The 18,410-nt window shown below is 49.5% G+C and overlaps 2 protein-coding genes across 4 annotated transcripts; one reads left to right on the forward strand and one right to left on the reverse strand.

Annotated features, from left to right (window-relative positions):
- Positions 1–1,048: 1,048 nt before the first annotated feature.
- ROMO1 (reactive oxygen species modulator 1) lies at positions 1,049–3,682 on the reverse strand. 2 transcript variants are annotated; one of them, XM_065032675.1, is made up of 3 exons: positions 3,528–3,682; positions 2,966–3,096; positions 1,049–1,400 (listed from the first exon to the last, which is right to left on the reverse strand). In XM_065032675.1, the coding sequence occupies exons 1-3, from the start codon at positions 3,624–3,626 to the stop codon at positions 1,292–1,294; spliced, it is 339 nt and encodes a 112-aa protein (XP_064888747.1). In that variant the 5' UTR covers positions 3,627–3,682; the 3' UTR covers positions 1,049–1,291. The 2 variants fall into 2 exon arrangements, with proteins under 2 accessions (XP_064888747.1, XP_064888748.1); XM_065032676.1 differs by having other exon boundaries at positions 3,512–3,536.
- Positions 3,599–17,714, forward strand: NFS1 (NFS1 cysteine desulfurase). Of its 2 annotated transcripts, XM_065032671.1 has the most exons (13): positions 3,599–3,733; positions 3,821–3,888; positions 5,123–5,239; positions 5,767–5,850; positions 6,490–6,642; positions 7,648–7,741; positions 9,687–9,821; positions 11,205–11,362; positions 13,380–13,485; positions 13,657–13,738; positions 15,111–15,194; positions 15,318–15,407; positions 16,010–17,714. In XM_065032671.1, the coding sequence occupies exons 1-13, from the start codon at positions 3,625–3,627 to the stop codon at positions 16,071–16,073; spliced, it is 1,344 nt and encodes a 447-aa protein (XP_064888743.1). In that variant the 5' UTR covers positions 3,599–3,624; the 3' UTR covers positions 16,074–17,714. The 2 variants fall into 2 exon arrangements, with proteins under 2 accessions (XP_064888743.1, XP_064888742.1); XM_065032670.1 differs by having other exon boundaries at positions 3,625–3,888.
- Positions 17,715–18,410: the final 696 nt, after the last annotated feature.

The raw sequence follows: 18,410 nt of genomic DNA on the forward strand, positions 1-18,410 counted from the left end.
GTTTCAGAGGTTCCTGAGCCACATGGCAGCAGGCAGAGGTTTCCAGTGGTAGATTTGTGTTTCTCCCTTAAAATCTGGAGAAGCAGCACCTGTGCTACATAAATGCTGTACAGGTGCTGGGTCCGGTTGCTCTGCTGCAAACCTGCCCTATCCTTACACGGAAATACAGCAGGAGCAACGATGACCCTTGTTTCAAAGGGCAGATAACGGGAGTTGCAACACCAAACATTTCATAGTTCAGGGTCGGCAGCACGACCGGCTGGTGAAGGGCAGGAGGGATCCCCTGTTCTCCCTGGGACACCCTGAGCTCCTCGGACACCCGGGCTGTGGATGAGACTGTTCTGGCAGCGCCACCCCGGCCGGTGCAGCCTGTCCCGGTGCAGCCTGTCCCAGCCCTCGCCAAGGGAGTGAAAATGGGCACAGCACCTTCTGATCAGGGGCGGCAGCCGTGACCATCCCTGCTGTCCTGGACGGGCTGCACAGCGCAGTGAGGGGTGAGGCTGCACCCGCAGAGCCGCAGCGGCTGAGCTGTAACACAGGGACTTGCAGCACAGCTAAGCCTGAGCGTGAGCTTTAGGAAAGGCCTGACTCAAAGCCTGACAAGGTTAGAGTCTGGTGTTGACATCACCCTCCTGGTTCATCACTAAATACCTTTAGCTGCCATGTGACGGGTGGTTTTCCATTCTCCAGCAGTCTGAGTGTTTCCAGTGCCGTGGCTGTTCCTGGACGTGCTCCACGCTGCTCCCACCCGTGTCCTGCACCCACTGGCTGCCAGGAAGGGGCCGGAGCTGCTGCTGTTTGCCCTCAGCTGCAGCGCTTGCCCAAGTCCTTCAGGGTCCCTCGTTCTCTGTGTGTTTACCCCATACCCTGGAACTCAGAAACGGGGGCAGCTCCATCCTCCTGTTTTTGCAAGAGGAATTTCGATAGCTGATCTGCAATTGCCACGGAGTAACTCTCCTAAATTCAGGAACGCACAAACGCAACGGAGCATCGACACATCAGGAATATGAGCTGCCAAGTACCCAATGGAGAAATGTGTGCGCTGTACTTTAGTCTGTGAAATAGGAACTTTAATGTGGTACAAAGGATTATTAATTCTCATTGTCATAGGAGTAAGAGATGGGAGGAAAGTAGAAATTGGGTAAAAAGCGCGTTTACAATCAGCAGAGCGAGGAGGATGGTGCTTCCCCATTTCATGACGAGCTCTCACTTCCAGATACCGAAAGATTTTATTATGGTACAGAGGAGCAATGGCTGGCCGGGGCGCTCTGGCCCCAACCCGGGCTCCAGGTTAGCAGCGGATTCCCATCCCAATAGCCATGAACGTCCCAAACGTCCCTCCGCTCTGCATCATGGTTTTGCCAACTCCACCCATCAGCTCTCGTCCTCTCATGCCGATCCTGAGACAAAGAAAACCACAAGAATTATATAAAAGCCGAAGCCTGATAGGTAACAGACGCAGAGCAGGAAACACCCGATACAAGCAGCTCCTGGCTGCCTCAGCGCCCAAATCAAACTCCTCCTCCTCCGAGTGAAGTTAAACTGGCACCTCCTGCCCCCGTGGGATGGGCTGCGGTGCTGAGCCCCGGCTGCTGCGCGGGAGCGGAGCTGTTCTCCTCAGGGCACCAGAGCGACCGTCACTAACGGCCCACGTGTGTTCTTCCCGCAGCGGTACCCGCTGTTCCCTCCTGCCCTGTCACCAGCAGCACCAGCTTCACCTGCCAGGGCCCCAAATAACCTTAATTTGGGGAAAAAAAATACTATTGTGTTGTCCGTGTATTTGATTTGCCAGAAAATACAAAGGGTTTGAGCGGTTGCATTACCATGGTGTCTGGCTGCAGTGGCAGTACGTTTAAATGCCACCAACTTAAAACATTTTGAAACTAACTTTATATTTGCCACTGACACAATTTTTTTAATATGAGAGAAACCGAAGGGCCTGGGGGTGTCCAGAGGCATTTCTGTTCTGCGGTTCCCAGTTACCTGAGGTCAGGCTGAAGCAAAAAGAATTGCTCCTTCTCTTGTATATTCTGCTTCTAAGCACGGCAGCGACTGTAGGGTCACTGCACTTCAGTTTTAAAGCATGGGGGTTTTCCCTCAAAAATGGTTCAGCAGAAGTAACGTGGCTGTGTCATTCAAGTACGACACAACCACCCTTACTGCTCTTCCAAATAACTCCAAGCTGTATTTTCTGCTAACATGGAACTGCTTACAAACACTCTCCAGGATCTGAGAGACACCAGAAAACCCTTTAAACCCTGTCAAAGATTAGGCTTTGTGCCTTTTCCTCCTGTTAGGCCCGCTACTAAATCACCACCCATGTTTAATCACAGATCAAAAAACGCCAAGCAGAACGAGTCCTGCAAAATACAAAAGAGCGTATTTCGGTAATTCCTTGTGTGCCAAAACCTGTCACTGAGCAGCGCGAGCGCCGACTCGGAGCAGCTGAGCGTTGTTTGTTTGTTGCTGCGTCGCCGTGCCGGGGAGCGCCGGGGGAAGGCGGAACGTTGTTCCTCTCCGGTTCACAACGGCCGCGGCTCTGCAGACACTGTTGCCACTGAAGCCTCGGGGTCAGGACACCTTTGCCTCCGTGTGGGGCGACGACACAGCCAAACCCAGCGCGGTGCGGGTACCCAGGGGCAGGCAGCGCAGCCCGCGAAGCGCCGGAGCCGCACGGGGCTGCTCGTGCACCCGCACGGGGCTGCTCGTGCACCCGCACAGACCCGCGGCGCCCCGAGCGGAGCTCCCGCGGCGCCGCCGGCCCGGCGAGCGGCAGGAAAAGGCTGCGGAGCCGCGGCCGCCAGGCGCGCTGGCCCGGAGCGGGTCCCGCCGGCCCCGCCCTCTGCGGCCAGCGCTGAGTGGGACCCCAGAGCCAACGCGCAGCCCCGCGGCCCTGCCCGGGCGGAGCGTTCCTGCCCGGCTGTGGCCGCCGTGACCTGCTCCCGGAGACAGCTCCCCGGCTCACCGGAGGCAGGAGAAGGTGCCGAACAGCGCTCCGGCCGCCATCCCCACCGCAAAGCCCATCATGAAGCCCATCTTCACTCTGTCGAAGCAGCTGGGCTGCGACTGCCCGTACGGGCCCACGGTCACCGGCATCTAGAAGAGAGAGCACAGAACGCGCACGAGTTACCGCTGCGTCCCACGCGCTCCCGCCACCGGACCCGCTGCCAGCGGGACCTGCGCGTCCGGAGCCGCCCGAGGGGCAGAGCCGGAGGATTCGCGGCTTTCGGGGCCGTGTCCTGGCCCGTCAGGGAGGAACAGCCGGGAGGGACCGGGGGACGGTCCGGTTCGGCCCCGTGAGCGCCGCTGCGTCCCCCGAGCTGCTTCTGGACCCCGAGCAACGCGGCGCACGGCGGCACCGGGTAACGGGCCCGTCTCCCCGGGGCTGCCACCGGCCCGGCGGCACCGAGGGGCCCCGCGGGTTCCCCGGGGAGGAGCGGCCGCCGCCCAGACCCCTCTGCCCGCGGCACCTCGGCGCCCCGGCCCGCCCGGCGCCCCGCTCCGCCCGCACCTCGCTCCGCCCGCACCTCGCTCCGCCGCCGCTGCCCGCTCCGTTCTCCGCTTCCGGCGCGCACCGTGACGTACCGGAAGTGGCGGCCCCGCCCCGTTCCCAGCGCCGCGGCCATGCTGTTGTGGCGGCGCCTGGTGGCCCCGCGGGTCCTCCCCGCCTCCCGGCGGCTCTCGACGGCGCGACCGGCACCGGCACCGGGACAGGGAGCGGGACCCGCGCCGGGTGAGGCCGCGGGGGGAGCAGAGCCCGGGCAGGCTCGGGCGCTGCCGCGGTCCCTGACAGCGGCTCGTTCCTCCCTCCTCCCCTCAGGGCCAAGCGGCGATGGCGGCGGCGCCCTCCGGCCGCTCTACATGGACGTCCAGGCCACCACCCCGCTGGTAAGGGCTGCGCTCGGGCCCGGCCTCTCCCCGCGCTCCTGCCGTCGCCCCGGCCCGCGGGTCCCGCAGCGGGAAGGGCAGAAATGAAGTTCGTTCCTGGCCTTTTTCTCTGGGGCGCTCGCGTGTTTCCCGGGCCCGGGGCTCCCCCGCGCTGCAACAACCAACAACAACCAACAACAAACAGCAACAAACAGCAACAGACCCCGTTCCCGGCGCACGGCGGGTCCGGGTCACGCTCCGGTCAGCTGCTCCGGCCCCTCCCACCGCCGCTCCCGGGACCGGTGACAGCGACACCGACACCTGCGGGTCGGGTGGCGCTTTGAGAGGCAGCAAGAAATTTATTTGACCAAAACGAATTGCCGTTTTTCCTGGCTTTTTAGGACATTGTATTTTTCTGCTCGGAAAACCCCGTTTTTCTGTGCTTGCCTTGATGCACATCGGGGTTTCATGCAGGGGCACAAAACATAATTTCCAGATACTCGTGTTTGCCGGAGGTGACGTCTGTAACGTGCAGTGACCTCCAGTTTTCAAGATCTGGCCCGAGCTGAACCCAGACGCTGCAGCAGAAGTGCTGCTGATCCCGGTCACGGGGGGCGGGGCAGCAGGGACGGAACCCCAGAGTGTCAGGGACTGGAAGGGCCCTGGAAAGCTCATCCAGTGCAATCCCCCCATGGAGCAGGAACACCCAGATGAGGTTACACAGGAAGGTGTCCAGGCGGGTTGGAATGTCTGCACAGAAGGAGACTCCACAACCTCCCTGGGCAGCCTGGGCCAGGCTCTGCCACCCTCACCCCAAACAAGTTTCTTCTCAAATTTAAGCGGAACCTCCTGTGTTCCAGTTTGCACCCATTGCCCCTTGTCCTGTCACTGGTTGTCACCAGAAGAGCCTGGCTCCATCCTCCTGACACTCCCCCTTTCCATATTGATCCCCAGGAATGAGTCCCCCCTCAGTCTCCTCTTGTCCAGCTCCAGAGCCCCAGCTCCCTCAGCCTTTCCTCACACGGGAGATGCTCCACTCCCTCCAGCATCTTGGTGGCTGCGCTGGACTCTCTCCAGCAGTTCCCTGTCCTGCTGGAACTGAGGGGCCACAACTGGACACAATATTCCAGGTGTGGTCTCCCCAGGGCAGAGCAGAGGGGCAGGAGAACCTCTCTGACCTACTGACCACCCCCATTCTAATACACAGACAGAGATGCTTTTCCCCCGTTTCTGAGCTGGTGTTTGTGTCCTGCAGGACCCCCGGGTGCTGGACAGCATGCTGCCCTACCTGACCGCCTACTACGGCAACCCCCACTCCCGCACCCACGCCTACGGCTGGGAGAGCGAGGCCGCCATGGAGAAGGCGAGAAGGGTGAGATGTTGGCACCCGCGCTCTGGTGTTGAAATAAAATCAAAATGAAACTGTTGTTGTTAATTAGCTCTTTGTGAGCTGGGTTTAGCAGCTCTCCCGTTCCTTAGCTCTACTTTAGCAGATTTATTGGAAGAAAAAATAGAGAGATAAGAGCAGCTGAAATGGCAGAAACCAATGCTTTAGGGAAAGGTGCCTCAGGATTTTTGATTTCCTGAGGTCACAGCCGTGCTGCTGCAGTAAATGGGCTAACTTCATATTTTATCATTTTCCTAGGATTAGGTGTGGGTCTTTGTTGTTTTTTTGGAAGCAATGTTTACTGGGTTTTTGTCTATTTAACTTTTTTGTTCTTTTATGACAAGCCAGTGCTCAATACCACGACTGCTAATGACTGTGGATTCCTTATGCATTTTCTATTAAGGCAGAAAATGTTCATGACTTCATTCTTAAAATCATTTTGCATGTGTTTTGCTTTGGTGCGTTCCTTGTGTTTTATCTCATCAAATCAAATTCGTATTTCTTCAAAACAGCAAGTTGCGGATTTAATAGGAGCTGATCCAAGGGAAATTATATTTACCAGTGGTGCAACAGAGTCAAATAACATGGCACTTAAGGTAAAAGTTTTATAGTTATTCATTCTGTTAAAATGAAGCTTTTAAGCGCTTTATGTATCTTTCAATGATTTGAATGTTAATATGTTGGTGTAGTTAGGAAATATTTGCATTCCTGAACTCACTCCTTGTTTTATTCTGTACATACGTGGAGGAAATATGGGGATGGCCAGGACATGGTTTTTAGGACCAGGTTTATCTTACGTGCACCAAGTACAGTCCTCTGGTTTACATAATTAAAATCTTTACAATGAAATATAGCGGAAATGCTGATTCCAGACTATTTTCTGACTGACTATGTTGTGTTTTAACCTTCAGTATGTTTGGACTTTTCACTGCATGTGGCTCCATTGCAAATGGTTTTTGAAAGGACTTTCTGTTAAAAGTGTCTTGAACTTACATCACTTAACATTTTCACAGGCTTTTTGGAAAGGGAGATGCTTTGAAAAATGAGTGCTGGTGGAAATATACAGTGTGAATTACGTGTCAGTATGTTTTACATTCATGACTTTGGGGCAAACAAACGAGATTCAAATGAATTGCATTTAAATAGCAATTTCTTGTTTTCAGTTATTTTGTCTAACACTTGCTTTCTTTAGTGGTCTAACAGCATGTTTCTTGTTCATGGATTGTGCCTGACAGGGTGTTGCAAGGTTCTATAAATCCAGGAAAAAGCACATCATTACTACACAGACAGAGCACAAGTGCGTGTTGGATTCTTGCCGTTTCTTGGAGACAGAAGGTTTCCGGGTCACTTATCTACCCGTTAAAAAAAATGGACTCATAGATTTGAAGGTAGGTTGTTTACTGACAGAAAGGGAAAATGGAAGGGATTTTTGCTTCAAGTTGCTTCAAGAGGACCTTGTGTCTTCTTGATGATGAGGAAAGAATGATACAAACCGCAGGGCAGAGTGAGAGTCACGGTGAAATCTTGGTCACAGTTGGAGAAGGATTAGCTGTTGTGCCTGGTGCTCTAGGCTGCTTCTCAATCAAAAAATCCATCTCTGGATGGCTTCAGAGCCGCGCAGGTGGAGCTGTTGCACACCCTGTAGAGAGCCCAGTACCCGACTGGGATGGAGCTGCTGTGATACAAGCGTTAGTGGTGAAATTCCATCGCTTGAGCTACTCCAGGCGTCAGACACGGCAGTGACAACGGTCCCCATTGCAGTCCAGGAGCTGCCCCTTCTGGGTGTCCTGCCGCAGTCCTGGGGTGCAGGAGCCGAAGCGCCTTGTGTCATTGTCTGTGTCCTGTGGTACGGGGCAGCACCGCGTTCATTTCTGGCCCCTCAGCGTGGGGCGGTGATGTGTGTGTGGTGGGGTGGAGGGCTCAGGCCTGCGGGCACACAAGTGTCACTTGTGTTCTCTGGCAACTTTGGTGTCAGGGCCCTGTGCGTGACGCTTCCTTGTGGAAAGTGCAGCTCCTTTAGAGCCAGCCTCGCTTGGTCTGGATGTGGCTTAAGCTGTTTTGTGAGTGGTTAATTCATTAAAGAAAATAGTCCAGAGGAATGTATGAGACAGCAAAAGCCTGTTCTGACTTGATTTAATCCAGGCAGGTGGCACAGGGCATACTGGGGGGTAGGACGGGCTGAAATGCAAGTGGTCACGTTCCTCGTCCTGCAGGACTCTCCTCCTCACGTGGGTTGGTGCTCTTAGCAGGACGGTTCATCAGAACCCAGTGGGTTGTTGGCAAAGCACTAGTTGGGGGCTGGTGGTGAAGATTTGCTGGCAGACTGGAGGTGTGCACAGGAATCTTGCTTCTGCTGTTAGTCACAGCTTCTGTCTCTTTGAATATTTCACCAGGAGCTGGAGGCTGCGTTCCAGCCCGATACAAGTTTGGTTTCTGTGATGACTGTGAATAATGAAATAGGGGTAAAGCAGCCAATTCATGACATCGGTAAGTACCCCGTGGCTTCCAGAGGCCAGCTCATGTCACTCCTGCTTCATTTTACTTGATCATTTTCCTGGTTAAGGGCTACTGATGCAAAAGATTAGGGGTAGTATGCTTAAGGAATAATTAATAATGCTGTCCCAAACAAAAACTTCTTTTAAAGGGAAATGAGGACAAAATTCAAGACTTTTACAGTGAGTTTTGCAGCTATTATAGCCTTGTAGCACAGATCAGCTGCACTGTTTCTGGTTTCATTCTGAATTGCATGATGGATGAAAAAATTGCACAGAATCACTGGCCAAATTGAGTTTACATGTTGTAATGGTTTCTGGAGCACTTGTAGAGGAGAAACATGCAGAATTTGGGATGGGAGGGGATGGTGGGCACCACACGTAGACACCTTTTCCCCCCAGTATTGCCATATACAGTCATGAACAATTGGTTTGGAGGTCGAAAGGCTGCGGAAGAGCTGGGTTTCTGGAAGAGGAGGCGGGGAGATGGGGAGCCCAGTCCTGAGCAGGGACAGGGACCTGGGGCAGGGAAGGGCAGAGCTGGAGCAGGAAGGGCAGAGCTGGAGCGGGAAGGGCAGAGCTGGAGCGGGCAGGGCGAGCGGTGGCACATGCAGCTCCCCACATCCCCTGGTGATTCCTCAATAACAGTGAGGAATTCCTTATGACAGTGACAACTCCCCCCACCCAGTCCCCTTCGTATCCAAGATGTCCTTTGATAAGATGTTTGAGTTTGCAGACAGCTTTTGGGCTTTGGCCTCTGCCCTGGCAGTTACACGGCGTGGTTCTGAAGGGGATTGTTTCCTCAGGCCGCGCAGGCATCTTAGCCTGTTGTGCAGCTCATTTTGCTCTTGCTTAGATGCTGCTTTTTTTTTTTTCTCTTGATTATCCTCAAAGCAGCACTTTCCCCAAGGCTCTTCAAGGTTATATTTCTTAACTGACAAAAAATTGACCACCAGTGTGTTGCTTATAGGCTTGAGTACTCTCTATGTTCCTACTGTGCCTATAGTGTCAAGAGCGTTACTGTTCTCCTACTCTTAAATGCCAGAGATACCTGGTACCGAGCTCTGGTTCCCACAGTAAGTTCTCATAACACCGTGATAGTAGGTCTAATAGGCCAGGACTGAGGCTTTGCAGAGCCAGCCTAAGGCGCGGTTAGCGTGAGGCCTGCCGTTGACAGTATCAGTGCGGCTCTTGCTGGGCCACAGGAGGGAAAGCTGTTGCTGAACTCGTGCGGAGGAGAGGTCTTGGTGCAACTGTGCTGGGTTTGGACTCTGTGGAAGATGAATTGTGAGGTTTTTGATGACAAAAATAAATAATATTTAAGTTCACTGCCCATTATTTTGTTCCTTAGTCTGTTTTAGCTCTGGATGCAAAACCACTGATTACAGGCTTAAGTGAGTTCAGGTGGGAGTAGTGTGTGTGAGGACTAGTGACAGCTTTGAGAACGTGTTTGAAGCTGAGAATTGCGAAACTTGGAAAATAGAGGAAATAGCATAAAAATACTTGGCAAATATGAACTTGCAAGTTAAGCTGGCTTGTACTGGACTGACGCTGAGAAGAAAAAGAATCAAGAAAAAAGTTTTAATTTTGTTCACCTGTGTTCATTGCTGAGGGGAAACTTTGATATCCTTTGCAGCCATTTGTACTTAAACCTGATAGGTGTGGGTTTGCAAACACTCTCACGTCTTAACATCAGAAGTCTTTTTAATTTCTCAACTGAAGAAATTCCCCGTAGTCTTACCTGCTGGCCTGCCGAAACCTGTGTCCAGCGAGGCACCAGCTACGATAACTCCTACACAGAGAAACGTGACAGCACCCATTTCTTCCTTTGTCACCTCAGAACTGGCCTCTGCTATCAGCCGATGCTTTAGATTCATCATTGGAATCATAATGATTAGATGAGATAACGTGGGGTTTTTACTTCTGTGTTTTTATTACAGGTGAGATCTGCCGCGCACGTAAGGTTTTCTTCCACACAGATGCTGCACAAGCAGTTGGTAAAATTCCGATGGATGTCAATGATATGAAAATTGATCTAATGAGCATCAGTAGCCATAAAATTTACGGGCCCAAAGGTACTTACTGAAGTGCTTGTCTAGAGAGTTGTTTCCATGCCTGCCACAAGGTATGGACTCAAACCTGTCTGTCCTAGTGACTGTTACTTAAACTGTCGAAAACTGTTCCAGCCCTGGCACTGGACTGGCCTTGGGGTAGTTCAGGCATGACTGCCAGACTTAGCGCTGCGCTGAGTGGATCTGCAGAGCTGCTGGGCTCCGAGCTGCCTTCACAGCATCCTCTGATGGTGCCGGCGTGAGGAGCGGTGGCGTTTCAGGAGCCATCTGCTTGTGTGAAGCAGCGTTGATGCTGAAACGGTTGAAATGAAGTTGCAGGATTATAAGGCAGAGGTTAGACCCAAGGGTAATGTGGAACGAGGAGATCGAAAGGAAGCTGGAAAGTTTAAATTCTTAGTGATTTTGGTTGTCTTCTGCTTCCAATGGCTTCATCCCCCCAGCTCCATTTGTGAATCTTCTTTGCAGAATGGGGTTTAAAATCTGGCTGTGGGTTTTCTAGTTGATGCCCAAATAGTAAAAGTTCATCTGTTATCACTGTTACGGTCTACTTGGTATGTAGACAGACAGAAATCAGGTTTGCTGTATTCTGTGTGCTATTCAGAAACAACAGGCAAAATTGTATTTTCCAATGTGTTGTCTTTCTGTCCGAGCTCTCCTGAGAGCCGAAGACCTGTCTCTGGACAACGACTAAGGTTTCAACCAATAACTTAGGGCAGGTGACGGACATAAAATTTCACAGCTTATTATGACCAGAAGTTGCCACCATCCTCCGTGTGGTGACCGTCACCCGGTAGGTGTGCCAAGGCACGAGGAGACATGGAAATCGGGTTTCTAGGTGAGGAGACAAGAGAGTGAAACTGGCTAGCTGTCAAAACAGGCTCAACTAATCTGCCCATTGCAAATTGGTGCTGCTGATGAGTTTCGCTAATGAGAAGAAAGGGAGAGGACTCCTGAGAGCAGTGCTGGCCTGGTAGTCCCGGGAAAGGAGCTCTAGAGCTTTCAGTTGCCAGTCAGTAACGGGACATCAGTGAATGAAATATTTGCACCGAAAAACGTCTGTGCAAAGGGATGAACTTCAGCTGTGCACAGAGTTGTGAGCAGTGGGGGAAGTGCTGAGTCCTTAAGTGGCTGAAGCGCACAGGGAGGAACTGAGCTTCTCCCAGGACTGAAGCTCTGGGAGCCTGAATGAAGAGGAACATGAACAGTGGGAAGAAACACCATTTCCTAGAGAGTATTGTGCGTCTGTGTGTGTTCGCTACATTTTTCTCCAGTGAGGTGTCCAAATATGTGTTTGCTGTGGAAATAAGGAATGTTTCCAAACCCTGAAGTGCCTTTTCATGCATTCCGGACTGGGTGTGTACTAAACCAGCTTTCCTTGTTTTCCAGGGGTCGGTGCCATCTACGTTCGCCGCCGGCCGCGCGTGCGGCTGGAGCCCCTGCAGAGCGGGGGGGGCCAGGAGAGGGGCCTGCGCTCGGGGACGGTGCCCACTCCCTTAGTGGTGGGCCTGGGGGCAGCCTGTGAAGTGGCACAGCAAGAGATGGAGGTACGGGGGAGAAAGCCTTTGTCCTGGATTCCAGATAATAATATAACAGGGCCAGCTAAGTTCCAGATTTTGTAGCTCTTTTTGTGTCCATGGGCCTGAATTAAATTTGATTCTCATGTTGTAACGTTAAGTAGATTCTTTGAGATCTTCAGGGTTGTTTTGGGGTAGTTGGAAGTTGGTTTTCGTCTTTCTGAAGTTGATTTTTTCTTGAAGTTGTGTTGCTGTTTAGTCCTGGGCCAGCAGCTATACAGCAAACCAGTTGCTCACTCACCTGTCCTTTGCTGGAAGGGAAAGAGGAGGAAAGACTTGAGAGTTGAAATAGTAACAGATTTAATAAAATCATGGTAAAAGAAAACCAATGCAGAACAATACTTAGCCACTAGAACGTGTGCTCTGAGCAATGAGCACCAGAAGGCAGACACAGCGAGCAAAGTGAGTTCAGTAAAGACGTGGAGATCAAGAGCAGGACACAGGGATGTCACAGGAATTGGGCCCTGGGCACAGGAACAGGAGCAGGAACAGTGGCCATCAAGGAAAGAGCCGTTCCCAGCACCTTCCTGGTTAAATATGGAATATGAGGTTTATGTTGTGGAACACTCCTGTTGGCCAAGCTGAGTCAGCTGGCCTGGATCTGCTCCTCCCTGCATTATAAACCTCTGTACCTGCAAAACATGAGAAACTGGGGGACGACCAACATCAGTGAGCTCTTACATTCTTTCATGCAAAGTCCCAAACACTGGGGAGTTACTGGAAGAAAACATTAACTCTGTCCCATGGTGCTATCTTATTGTTCTCAAACTACATTCAAAACAAAGGACCATGCTATCAACAAGCTCGTGGAAAATTACCTTAATTCAGCCAAGCTAGCGCAAGTGGTTTGAATCATGGTTTCCTACAGCAGGTTTACAGTTGGCAGTTCTAGTGAAATACAGCTTTAAGTCCCATTCTGCACACATGTGTTAGCAGCATCTCTGAAATAGAATAAATCATGTTTATGAAATGTATATTGAAAAATTAAGACTACCTGGTCCATTATCATACCTATTAAATGTATGTAAGTTCAAGTTCACTGTAGCTTTGCAATGAAGAATTAATTATTTTTCCTAGCTTGGACAGCAGAGTTTAGTGGTAGGTTTGGTGTCTGAGCCTCCAGTGCCGCTGCCCCTGTGAGCACTGACACATCCCTTGCAGCTGGAATGTAAAAATCCTCTCCTGTAGTGCCAGTGGGATGCATAAGCCAGATATCTGTACAGGAAGGATCACACTGCTTCCTGGAGCCAGGCAGGGATCCACCATCCGAGCGGGGGCTCTGGAAGCCTCATTAGGGGCTGCAGAGCCTGAATTCTGCACAAGCCTCACATCTGGATTCTCTTCCTCTCCTGGCAGAGTTTTGGTGTTTCTAAACCAAGTAATATCTGCAATAGCCTTGTTTTCTACCGAAGCTTTTTCAGACGTGTAAACAGGTGTGAATTGCACGTGGTGTGTATGGCTGTGTCTGTGTACCGGGGCTGACACCAACCCTTACTGCTTCTTAGTGCAAATGACCTCATTTTTCAACCTAGACCGAGACACCGCACATGGGCAGCTCTCATTGTGTAGGCTTTGTGTTGTAAAAACTGAGTTTCCAGTCATTTGTGAGTCTGCGTCTTTATTAGGCGAATAAGGGGCACTTACTGTAAGAGGTGCCCTTTCTCGTCTTGCAAAATGTCATCTTAAAGCACAAAGAACTCGTGGCTTTGATGAAAGCCAATTTGGCAGCTTGTGTTTATAGAATTTTCTGAATGGTTTCAAATGGTTTTGCAGGTTGAGCTAGCTAGGACCAAACTGGTAATTCTCTTTTAAAACAGTCTCCTGAGTAGGCAAAGTGACAGTTTTCTTTGTTTCAGATGTGTTCTCTGCCAGTCTAACCAAACCCAGCTGCTTCAGTCTGCTCGTGGCTGGTGACACAAAGCAGTTTGAGTCAGGTCAAACTCCACACTGATTTTTATCTTGGTCTCTTCTCTGGTGTCTTTGCTAGTACGACCATAAGCGAATCTCCCAACTGGCAGAACGACTGGTTACAAAAATAATGAGTGAAGTTCCTGATGTGGTTATGAATGGAGACAGAGAGCATCGTTATCCAGGTAAGGAGCACAATCCTGAGCCTGTTGGAACCAGCTAGCTCCTGTGTTAATGGCCATGACTGAATAATGCACTTTAGCCACACGTTGTGCAAGTGCTGCTGTATGGGGCAGGATTTGCCCCAGATTTCGGTTGATCAGGTTCTTTTTTCTATCTGATTTATTTGTATGTAGGATGCGTCAATTTATCTTTTGCCTATGTGGAAGGGGAGAGTCTTCTGATGGCTCTGAAAGACGTGGCTCTGTCTTCAGGAAGGTAGGTGGAATGTGTGGGAAGGATAGCAGTGTATTTTGGAGAGAAAATAGTATCTGCTAAAGGAAGGACAAACTACAGATTAGGAAGGACAAACTACAGATTGATCTCTTCTGTGCCCCCTATTTGCTTATTCGGTTAACAAGTCAGCCTGGCATTGATTGCTTTCTAAGATGGTATTTCTCTGAAGTGACACATTTCAAATGAAGGTTAAGTTTACTCATCCTGAAACAAAACCAAACAAAAATCCCCTAGAAATTCCTACCTGCCAGCCTTGCAGACTGGTTACCTGCCATCTGAGTAGCCTTGGCCTGTACCTGCTGCTGACACTTTCATTGTAAAGGCTGCCAGTGTTTGAGCAGCTTCTGTCCTTCAGCGGGTTTCACACGAGTGGCAGATCATAACTAGCGAGGCTGGACAAGTATTGGAGTTCAAGTAGCTCATAGTGCTGGTGTTTAATGCAGAAGCAGAAGGAAAGTTGAATACACTTTTATGAAGCTCTGACTCTATGGGACTGACCAGTAACATTTCTGTTACTAAGACAAACCTGATGGGTATGATGATGTTAATGGGGTGTAAAGATGCCCTCCTTCCCTCACCTTTGAGAACAAAGCAGTCAGCATATCTTAATTAGCACTGTGTTGATACTGTGAACAGGAAGAACAAGTCTCATGACTGTCTCTGAAGCCGAACACTTCTGTGATTTGAAAATCTCTTCCGAGGCTCTGCTTTGTGCACCAGAGAGCTGTAAACAGCTCTGGTTTGTGCTGCATGCTGCTACCTGTAAAAATCGAGTAACAACACGGAACCAGTTTTGCCTCCTGCTTCACGATGGAGGTTGTCTCCTGAGGCCTGTAACTGGATCATCTCGCTCCGGCTGGATTCCTCCGTGTGCTGTTTGTCATTGATTTGTTCTGCTGCCAAACAGCAGCTTGTGAAGTCTTTTCCTCTTGTTTAAAGTTCCTGTTGGTGTGTTACCTTCTCTGGCTAGTTCTGTCTTGGCTCCTTTTCATGGCCTTCCCTTCAGCTCCCTCTCTGTCTGTGTTCCCACTGCTTCTGCTTGGCACTGGGTTTATTCTTATGCGCGGTCTGTGCTCTCTCCTCTTACCTCATGCTCCTAAGTTATTACCCTCATTCCCCCTGCCTGCCTCTTCCATTCTTTTCCTCAGCAGCAGAAACCCCTCTTCTTGCTTGTGTTCACTGGGGGGTTCTAAGAGGCTGGGGAAGCTGATAGAGGTGGTTGTAAAGAATCACAGTAATATTGAATGTCTGTAAGTGACACGCTCTTTGCTGGAGGAGATGAGCAAGGTGTTACTTCAGTGTAGCATCAGACATTAACAAAAACTTGACATTTTCCTGCCTTCCCTTTCTGCAGTGCTTGCACGTCAGCTTCTCTGGAGCCTTCCTATGTTTTGCGGGCAATCGGAACAGACGAAGACTTGGCTCACTCATCTATACGGTGTGTAGAGTCATCTTCCCTAATGCTTCCAAATATTTTTCTTCTCTACTGAAAGTAGGTGCATTTGTTCTACTACTCTGTATACACATTATTCTAGTCCTTAATGGCTTTCTTTTGGTTTAGATTTGGCATTGGTCGTTTCACTACAGAGGAAGAAGTAGATTATACAGTGCAGAAGTGCATACAGCATGTGAAGAGGCTGAGGGAAATGAGGTGAGACATCTTATTGAATGAAAAGACTTCTTAGGTATCATAAGCATTTGAGGAGCTGGATTTAGTTGGAATTGTTTGCTTCAGATCTCTGGTGGTGTCTCTGTGCGTAAGCAAGCGGTGTTGCCAGAGTGGCCTGATCTTAGCAGTGACCAAGTTTTAGGGAACCAAACCTGATAACAAACCTCCCAGATCGTACCTTTGGGAAAGAACACGAGTAGGGCAAGCGTGCATGGCAGTACCTAGAAGTTTCTAAGCCAGAGGGAGTATTATTGAGTTTATGTTTCGATAAGTTGTTTTATTTTGGTGAAACAGAAAGGCTCCTGACTCCTCTGGACAGTGTCAAGTGCGAGAGCTCAGTCTCTATAGACATGGGTGCTTTATGCCCAAAGCGGGAGCAGGACATGAGGTGGAGAACCTGCCCTTGCATCTCATGAGTTTTGGGCTGAGGAGACAGGTGAGGACTGATCATCTGAAGCTCACTGACCTCCAGAAGGAAAGATTGGTGTCTCTTAAGTGCCTGTGTAGTTGAAGAAGTTGTGTTTGGTTATTGTTGTTGATGTTGTCCTGTGCATTTTAAAAGTCCTCATTTTTCTCCTTTACAGCCCCCTCTGGGAAATGGTGCAGGATGGAATTGACCTTAAAAGCATTAAATGGACTCAGCACTGAGAAAACATCGCTATCCGTGGGCTAGATGCGAATGTGGATTAAAGTGCATTTTTTGTACATTCCTGGACAAATTATGCAGCACTTCTGGGTTTTGACGCTTGCAGTTTGACTGGAAAACTACCCTTTCTGATCACAAAGAAGCCAAAAATGAAACTAGTGTTTATCCTGGAGAAAGGCAGGATGATGTAACACCCATTGCATTTATATTGACACACAGAAGTTTATGCTAAAACGTAATTTATTTGGAAATGTATTTTCTGGTAAGAAAATGAGATCAGCGTGTTGCCTCTGGGCCAGTGGAATCCTGGTGAGAGTTTGTTGCTTCTCAGTGTAGAACATCCCGTGTCGCTGTTCCGTTTGCAGCACGAACTGGTTGCCAGGCTGTCTATTCTTCTGTCTGAGACGAGCATCCTGCAGCAGCAGCTGCTCTGTCTGTCCTTCTGTCTGAGACGAGCATCCTGCAGCAGCAGCTGCTCTGTCTGTCCTTCTGTCTGAGACGAGCATCCTGCAGCAGCAGCTGCTTTTGTGCTGTTCAAATGGCTCGTACTACGAGAAGCACACAGGCAGGGAGACGTTTGGCGTTTCTAGAGGAAAGGGCTGCCGCAGTGTGGCTGTGTGCCTTCACAGTTAGCTTCTATGTGCAGTTAAGAACATTTTTCTTAACTGAGTATTTTGGGCTCTTTTTCCCTGTTTTTCTGTTGTGTTTTTTTTCAAGCATTTTTCTTTAAGTAAGGAAAGAAAACCTGAATGGCTGTGGAGGGGATATGCAGAATATGTCCACTTCAGTTTCAGCACCGTTTTGGTTGAAACATGACTGGTGTGGGCCGGGGGAGAGCAGATAAAGTGCAATGTCTTCATGCAGTCTGAGGGTTTTGTTTGGGGTTTTTTCCTCTGTTTGTGGCAAGTCCTTTGCTCTTCCCTGAGGTTGCCTGTGGGCCGTTGACTTCGGTCACTTTGGGGAGTCTTGCCTGGCTGTTTCGTCTGGGGAGAAGAACCTGCAGCTTCTGACTTGCATGGGAATCCCTGCCCTGCAAATGCTGGGGGAAAGTGTTAAAAAGAGTTTGAAATTAATTCATATCAATATTTCTCCTTCTTTACTTTTTTTGATCTTTCTAAGAGGAAACAGAACCCCATCTGACAAAGTGCCTTTGTTTCAGTTGCATAAGCAGACAGCTCTGAACTTAGTTTTGCTGATTGATGGCTGCTGTAATAGCTGCTGGATTTAACGTATGCTGTAGACAGGACATGTGCAGTTCTGGATGGTGTCTGTCTCGGGGATGAGCCATGGGAGAGCTGAAGCTGAGTCTCATATTACCGAGGCTTGGTTTGTTGTTACCAAGGACAGATTTGGTTGGAATGCAAAGCTGATCCTCACCTGTCCTGTTTGAAATTACTGTCTTGAGCGCTTTCAGTGTTGTGGGGCTGGCACCTTGCATTTCATCACATCATTTTTAAAACGCCCATATGCATAAATAGGTTTTAGAGGTGTTGTATGTGCTGTGTTTTATCCTTGGGTCATACATGTTTTCTAGATTAAGCATGCGATAACACTTCCCAGCATGTTTTACAACTATACGTTTATGGAATTGTTCTTTGTGTTTCATGGATGATGAAAAAATATTAAATAAGTCTTAAACTCGAGTACTTCCAGTCTTTTTGGATCCACTTTTCCGGCAGAACTCTGCGGCACAATCAGTAAGTCGCTAAATTGCAGCCTTTCCTTGGAGAACAGAGAGAAATTCCTGAGTTTTCCATGAACACTGTTAGAAGCTCTTGCTGTCATCAAGTCGACGTTTGAGTTTTGATGAGTCATTCTTCTCAATCTCAGTGCCCGATCTCAGCTAATTATTAAAAAAAACCATCTAATAGCTTAAATTGTAATTATTTTTAGAGAAGGGAGCCCCAGATTTTGAAGATGTGGAGCATTTTTATTCTAAGATTTAAAGTATAAGTTCTACATATGAAAGTGTGAGAAAAACACTGTTAAACGTTTGTTTGGAAATGTTTGTAGGACAAGATGAGGAAAAATGTATAGTGGAGATTCCCCATGACAGAAAGAAGTAATTCCAAGGATGAACGTCTAGTCATACACCACCGAATGCAGTTAAGGCTTTTTGTGGGGGGAAATAAATGTCTTTGGGAGGAAAATATTTACAAATGGAACTGCTCAGAAGTGAGGGAGCTGTGGGGGTTTGTGGGTTTTTTTTGGTGATGGAGCCATTTGCAAGGAATTAATAATATAAGGTGAGGCTACCAGGATGGTGAGGATTTAGTGTCACCATTTTGCAAGTGTCATAAAAATTGAACCAGTGTGACAAACGGGAATAAAATAAACTT

This window comes from Columba livia, chromosome 16, assembly GCF_036013475.1.
Source record: "Columba livia isolate bColLiv1 breed racing homer chromosome 16, bColLiv1.pat.W.v2, whole genome shotgun sequence".
Lineage (NCBI taxonomy): Eukaryota > Metazoa > Chordata > Aves > Columbiformes > Columbidae > Columba > Columba livia.